Source organism: Rhea americana, unplaced genomic scaffold (genome assembly GCF_003343005.1).
Source record: "Rhea americana isolate MKP2758 unplaced genomic scaffold, rheAme1 scaffold_738, whole genome shotgun sequence".
NCBI classification, from domain to species: Eukaryota; Metazoa; Chordata; class Aves; order Rheiformes; family Rheidae; genus Rhea; species Rhea americana.
In genome coordinates, this window is record NW_028186910.1 from 12,018 (window position 1) to 19,436 (window position 7,419).

Genomic DNA, 7,419 nt, shown 5'->3' on the forward strand with positions numbered 1-7,419 from the left:
CCTGTAATTCCCAGTGCCTCCACATGCTTCCTGTGGTGCCTCCCAGTCCTTCCTGGTGCCTCCTGTGGTATCTCCCGTGGCAAATGGTGTTAAGGGGACACGGGGCAGGATGCCACCGCCAGAGATGGACACCTGTCCCCATCACTGGTGCTGCGTGTCACCCACGGGTGGCCTGTCCCCAGCACGGAGGTTGGCGAGATGCCACCAGCAGGGATGGAGACCCATCACCATCACGGGTATCGGATGCCGCCCGTGGGGACGTGCGTCCCTCTGTGGCGTGATGCCAAGATGCCACCAACGAGGATGGACGCCTGTCCCCGGCGTGGAGGTCCGAGGGGTGCCACCGATGGGGACGACCACCTGTCCCCAGCGTAGATGCCACCTCAGGGGACAGGTGCCCATCCCCAGCATGGAGGTGGATGTCACCGACGGGGACGGGCACCTGTGGACACGCTGGCACCACGTGGCTTGGGTGTCCCCAAGGTGTCCCCATCCCCAGGACCCTGAAGGACCTGAGGGACCTCAGACCCCACCACCAAAGCCAGGGAACATCTGGGGACATCTGAGGACCATCTCCAACCCCCAAATCTCAGGTACGGTGGCAGTGGGCTTGTCCCGGGGCAAAGCCCCCCTCCCCCCATAAATTCGCGCCATGCAGAGCTCCCCCACGCTGTCTCCTCGGTGCTAATTGAAGGGCTAATTAGGACTAACGAGGGCACCTCCTCGAAGTCCCCGTCCCCTTTCTGGACACCACCTTCCACAAGGTCCCCGCGTCCCTGGAGAGCAGCCGAGCCGGCGTCGACCCGGCTTTTCCGATCGGCCGACGTCTCTCCTCCGCTCCGCTCGTTAATTCATTCATTAATTAGGCGATTAATTAAGCTGGGGTTCTGCCCCCTCCTCCTCCTCGCTAGCGGCTGGTGAAGATGCCTCAAGAGTTTTGGAGAAGAAAGTTTTCCCGGAGCCGGGAGGCGTGCGGGGAACGGGGATTCAGCCGAGGATTAATTACCCTCATTAGTGGCTATTAATTAATTAGTCCTCCCCCACCCCCAGCACGGCTCTTGGAGGAGGAACCGACGTCCGTTCTCAAATCCAGAAGGTTTTTTTTTTTTCCATTAATTTTCACGCTAATGGTGGAAATCCATCCCGGGCTGCTAATTAACAACCGCCCTCGTTATAATGACGGGGTTACGGGGGTTGCAATTAACGTGTCGTTAATAACCGCCCCATCAATGACCGGTGCTGTTAATAGTAACGGGGCCGGGACGCTGCTCCCCACGGCGTGCGGGTGGGATGTGGGCAGGGGGGGGGCAGAGGAGGGACCCAGGCGTCCGGGTGCTGCCCTCTGACTGGTTGGGGACTGGGACCAGTTTGGGTCTTGGTACTGGGGGGGCTGGTGGTGTGTGTGGGGGGGGAAGGGCTGGAGACGGGCGCTGAGACGCTTCTCCTCCCTCCAAGATCTCCCCCAATCTGAATTTCCCCCCCACACACACAATGACTCCCCCTTCCCACCTGTCCCAGTGCTCCCAGTATGCCCAGTGCCCGGCCGTCCCAGTGCCACCCACCCCGCAACCTCAACCTCCCACAAAGAGGACGAATCAGGGACAAAACCAGCCCTGGAGGACACGTGAGGTCCCCAACCCACCTTACCTCCAACAAGGGGGTCCCGGAGGACCCCCCCCCCAAACCCCTCCCCCATCACGCCAGCTCCTCATTTTTGCTCTATTCCTTTATTTTTTTCCGACCAAATCTCCCAGCTTCCCGCACGCATCCGGSCGCTTCCCCCACGGTGGGACGGAGCTCACGGCCGCCCGACGTATCTGCTGACCCAGGGCGCGGCGCGGCACACGTTGGCGTAGACGCCGGGCTGCCCCTTGCGCCCGCACACCGCCATGCCCCACGAGACGACGCCTTGCAGCGCCCCGTTGCACACCAGCGGGCCCCCGGAGTCGCCCTGCGGGGAGAAGTTTTTTAGGGTTCGGGTCGTTGCTGGTGGTGGTGGTGGAGCTTGGAAGCTTCGCACGGGCCCGTCCGCGTGCCGTGGACCTGCTCCAGCTCGGTGGCTCAAGCACGTTGGAGTTGTGGAGAACCCCAAACCAGACACAGGCTTGAGCTGGAGGTAACGGTGGAGGAAGTCAAGCCTCGCACGGGCCCATCCACGTGCCGTGGCCCAGGTCCAGCTCCACGGCTTGGCCCTGAGGCAGCAATGGTCAACCCAAACCTTGCAGGGGCCCATCACGTGCCATGGCCCATCTGCAGGTCCACAGCTTGGCCCTGAGGTAGCAGTGGTCAACCCAAACCTTGCAGGGGCCCATCACGTGCCATGGTCCATCTGCAGGTCCACGGCTTGGCCGTGAGGCAGCAGTGGTCAACCCAAACCTTGCAGGGGCCCATCACGTGCCATGGCCCATCTGCAGGTCCACGGCTTGGCCGTGAGGCAGCAGTGGTCAACCCAAACCTTGCAAGGGCCCATCACGTGCCATGGCCCATCTGCAGGTCCACGGCTTGGCCGTGAGATAGCAGTGGTCAACCCAAACCTTGCAGGGGCCCATCCACATGCCGTGGCCTATCTGCAGGTCCACGGCTTGGCCGTGAGGTAGCAGTGGTCAACCCAAACCTTGCAGGGGCCCATCCACATGCCGTGGCCCATCTGCAGGTCCACGGCTTGGCCGTGAGGCAGCAGTGGTCAACCCAAACCTTGCAGGGGCCCATCCACATGCCATGGCCCATCTGCAGGTCCATGGCTTGGCCCTGAGGCAGCAGTGGTCAACCCAAACCTTGCAGGGGCCCTTTCTTTGCCTTGCAGGTGAGCTCAAAGCCACGCCTGGACCTTCCTTCCCCCAGGAGCGGCCTGGGAGGTGGCTGAAGGAACCTCAGGTCTCCTTACCTGGCAGGAATCGATGCCCCCCTGCAGGACCCCGGCRCAAAACATGTTGGGGGTGATGGCTGAGCTCCCGTACGCCCTGGTGCACTTCTGCCTCCCGAAGGCCATGATGCCGGCACACTGCAAATTTTTGGGTAGCTTTGCTGCAGAGCAAGGAGAACGAGGACAGATGGTGAGACGGGGCTGGGGGGCGGCCTAATGCTGAGGCCTGAGCAGACCTCGTGGTGCTTCTGTGGACAGTGGAGATGGCTCCTTCGGAGGTGGGTCGTCCAACAGGAAGGAAACCCAACCCCAGCCCTAAAGGAAAACCCAGGTAGAAGATGTTCTCCACGGGGAACTGCTCCCTGGGCAGAGTTAAGGTGCTATTTTAACCTGTTTCCCCAGGTGAGGAGGCCAGGAGAAGACACAACCTCCTTGGAAACCCCCCTTTCCCACCAAAATTGCCTCCCCCCTCCCCCACCTCTTCCACCGAGGTGTCCATCATGAGCCAGTACCTCCAGGGGACTTGGTCGTGCCCCAGCCAGAGACGCTGCACCTCATCCCATCCGTGGGACATCTCGTGGCTAATCTGATCTTCTTGATGTTGTTGCTAAACTGAACGGGCTTGTTCAGCCTCAGGAGCATGAAGTCGTTGTCGTTCTTGCGGGGGTTGTAGGCCGGGTGGACGATGAACCGTGAAACGGTCCTCACTTCCCCCGTGCCGTCCCGTAGCGTGTCTGTCCCGATTAACACCTTGAGGTCCCTGCCGCGGGCGAGAAGGCCGAGAGATCGGTGCCAGTCGTTCCGGAGGAGGGACGCAACCCCCTGGCACCAAGGGTTGTCCATCACAGGCATGACCAAGCGCAGCTTCTCCACGGGGAACGCTTCAGCGGGCAGAGTTAAGGTGACGTGGCCCTGGGATGACTTTTATCCCGTTTTTCCATGGGGAGGAGGCCAGGAGAAGACACARCCGCCAGCGGAGTCATGAGCCAGGTCTCCTCCAAGAGCTCTTAGCTAACTCAGATACCCTGGGACATCTCCCATCTCCACGGGCAACTGTTGGTGCCTTGACTTCAACTCCTCGACTTCACCTTCATCTTCCTGACTCCAGGACAACCCCCAATCCCCAGCTATTTTGCCCCGAGTCYGACTTCTTCCTGTCAACTTTCTCTTTGCTTTTTCTCCATCATTTCCCTTCCCAAACATCCTGTTTGCTCTCGCAGAGCCTTGTTGGAAAGGGAAGCCCAAGAAATGTGGCTGTGGGGAGGCCCTCTGGGGGTACCAACCTCTGGATGTCATCACCTGGAGGTGCCTGCATCTGGACATAGCCATGTCTGGAGGTACCAGGCTCAGGATTACCAACGCCTGGATACCAGAATCCAGAGGTGTCCACATCTGGAGGCACCAGGCTCTGGAGATACCAACATCTGGGGCACCTACCTCTGTATGCCAGCGTTTGGAGGCACCATCCTCTGGGCGTGAACATCCGGAGGCACCAACCCCCGGGACCCACCCTTGGGGGGTGCTACGGAACGGGACGGTGGCTTGTAGCCACGGGGCACGTGAACGTGACGCCAACTTACCTGCTCGGCTGCTTGCAGTGGGCGGCCGTCAGAACCCACTGGGAGTCTATCAAGCTCCCTCCACACAGGATTTGGCCCCTCTTGGTGAGGGCAACTTGGAAAGGTCTCTGGGTGATGGAGCAAGGCCTCCCGCCAATGATACGGGAATTTTCGTCGTCCTGCACTGTAACACAGAGCACCAAACGTCACCGCGGCAGGGCTGCRCGAAGCACGAGCCGTGCTCTCGTGGGGGGGGGGCAACTCTCCTTTCAAAGCCACCTGCTATTTTGGGTCAGAAAAATAAAAAAAAGAGAGAGAAAACGTATTGCAAGATGGAACCTGAAAAACATACGTGGTGAAATGGAGCAGCAAAAGGAAACGGCTCCCTCTTTAGCCTTTAAAATCCACCGGAATGGTCAAAGTCAGGTTAAAAGCCTGTATTTTTATGGATTTACTGAGCCACCAATCAGCCTATTGGGGTCCCACCGGATTTCTTCCTGGGAGCGGGAAGAGACGATTTTGGGACCAGGATCCAACCGTTCGTAGCCAAAGCTGGACCAGCTCCCAAGGGTACGTTTTTCTCCTCATGCCACTTGGTGGTGGTGGTGGTGGTGGTGGAAGCTCCTGCGAGGGGACGCCCCTCTCCGGGGCCGGTCTGTCATGCCAGGCCGCGCTAATGAGCCGCCTTGGAAATCGTTGCGCGTCAGGAAGTCACCAGGTCCCACTTATCTCTGCCGGTTTCACCATGCACGTCTCTGGGAGGGGCATCCGTTCCAGCTCTAGGATTCCTCCCAGCCCAAGATTGGACTCCCAGACCAAGGTGACGCACTCCTAAAAGAGCTGATTTCTTCTTCCTTGGTTTGTCAGAAAGCCTGTACGACCAGCTCGGAAGGACTCCTACCTCCTGGATGGCTCACGTTGTGTGCTCAGGCCTGGTAGTTAGGACCAGGGTGGGAGACGGTTGCATCAACACAAACAAGAGAAGCCCTGACGTAGGGAGAAGTGATAAGAGGAGCTCGCTCAGGAACCCAAATCCTTGTCTCTCTCCAGCGGAGACGTCTCTGTCACGTGAAGTCGGTCAGGAGGAAAGAGATGGCCGTTGGCTCGGTTTGGGGAGTCTGTCTGGTCAGAGCACTTCTGGCACGGGGTCTTCCAGCGTTTTGGGTCTCTGGAGACACGTCCCCTCGCTCTAGCTAGCTGCCGCAGGTGGGTGTCCGTTGGAGTTGGCCAACCTTGGGCGTCCTGGTGGTCCTCAGAGGGAGCGGAGGGACTATTTGAGAGGCAATCCCACCCCGTTCAAAGGTGGACATCTACAAGGCAAGGTGGCCCTCCCCGTGTCCGGATGTCTCTGGTCGGAGAGGGTTCTGGCCGCTCAAGGCTCTGCTCGGGTGTCCACAAAAGCGGATCTCAACGCCTTTCAAGGTGCTCCCGGTGTCGCTCCCGGCCTCCACCCTACAGCTCTACGCAGGCAAGGATGTTTCAGGTCTTTCGGGAGCCTCAAAGAGCACCTCTGCCAAGGCAACTGGAGCAGACCCCTGACGCCGAGCCGTGTCTACGTGGGAGGAGAAAACATTTGCAAAAAAAAAAAAAAAAGGGCGATAATTACTTCAGAAAAAAAGAAAAAAAATTTTTTCCTTTTTTTAGGGAAAAAGACCCCTCGCATCTCCCCAAAACTTGCAGCACTTGGACTTTTGCCTCTGCCGAACTGGAGATACCAAATCCCTGCTCTTCAGGCTGCCCTCAGGAGGGTCGAGGCCGAGTCCTCCGTACCGCAGTCAGAAGCATCCCTGTTGGATCCCGAGTGTCTCCGATGTTTGAGGCAGAGGTTGCGGTTGCCACCTCCAAGCACTGGCTGCTCTGGCGGATCTGAGCACGTGCATGGTCCATGGTATCTGCAATAGCTTTCCACAGAACGTTGGGACATTGGAATTTACCCGTGGGACTGGTTTGTGCTGGCGGAGATTAGAGCCTGTGATAGGTGGCACTGGGAGACGCCCGAGTTTCAGGCCACCTGGAATTCGCCACTATCCGGTCCAGGCAGCGCTGCCAAAGTCGGAGGGTGAGAACCGTCCCAGCACAGCTGCTCCTTGGGGAGGCATCCTTCGTCATCTCCAGGGCCGTCCTCGGGCCTTTGGAGGCCRGCCAGCGGGTTTAGACTCCACCAAGCTCCTTGTAGGCATCTCAGCGGCTTCCTGGGGACCACACGGTGGAGGGTCTCCATTCAGGAAGGCTAGCCGGTGGAGATGTAGGCAATACGAAAGGGCAGAGAGTCCTGTGGTAGGATCCGTATCCTGGATCTCCAGAGGCTACAGGCACCAGATCGCTCCWGCCTAGAAGATGATGCTTTTGCCCCCAAACAAGCCATGATAAATCTTCCCCCCCCAAAAAAAAAAACACAGTTCTTGGAAAGGTCACGAGCCAAATTATCCAGCCGCTGTCTCCGGACACCACTTTGCTCCTTTTCTGCAAGACCCGGACGTTTCGAACTCAGCTCTGGCGACACGGATCTGGGCAAAGAGATCCCGAGATGACGTCAAATCCGAGGCCTTTGCGACCCACCGTGGGAAATCGCAGCCCCCCCCCCCTCTTTCTTCCTCCCCTACCGGAGGGGTCTCCGTGGGGCCGGGCCGGTTGCCCTTTGGAAGGGCGTCGTTTTGGAGGCTAGAGGAAAGGAAGGAGACGTTCCCGCTGGGGTTTAAGTCTCTCCTTTCTTCCCTTCACCCCGTAGGGTTGTTTTCCTCTCCTCTTTTTTTTTTGGCGCTTGCAAAAGAAATCCCCGCTACGGATTAGGGGMGGGTTAAGAAGTTGTCCTGGAGAAGTCAATATCCTCCAGCCGCTCGCAGGCGCTCTTTCCTCTGCGTCTTGCCCGGGGACGTTTCTCCAGCGCGAGGCCGTAGCCGGAGTGGGTGGTGGTGGTGGTGGTGGTTTTAGCTCCTCTTGAAACGGATTTTGAAATCGCCTGAACCTTCCCATCACCGTGATCTCCAAGAGCCAAGG

General features: G+C 58.9%; 1 protein-coding gene across 1 annotated transcript in view; it reads right to left on the minus strand.

The window, feature by feature from the left end:
* Positions 1 to 6,531, minus strand: part of LOC146586006 (transmembrane protease serine 9-like) — a 17,296-nt gene extending 10,765 nt beyond the window's left edge. Inside the window, exons 1-6 of the mRNA XM_085321968.1 lie at positions 6,434 to 6,531; positions 6,193 to 6,314; positions 4,444 to 4,606; positions 3,376 to 3,623; positions 2,885 to 3,024; positions 1,803 to 1,951 (exon numbers count right to left, since the gene is read on the minus strand). Of these exons, the coding sequence (XP_085178094.1) occupies positions 1,803 to 1,951; positions 2,885 to 3,024; positions 3,376 to 3,623; positions 4,444 to 4,606; positions 6,193 to 6,314; positions 6,434 to 6,531 (920 nt within the window). The remainder of the gene's footprint in view (positions 1 to 1,802; positions 1,952 to 2,884; positions 3,025 to 3,375; positions 3,624 to 4,443; positions 4,607 to 6,192; positions 6,315 to 6,433) is intronic.
* Positions 6,532 to 7,419: the final 888 nt, after the last annotated feature.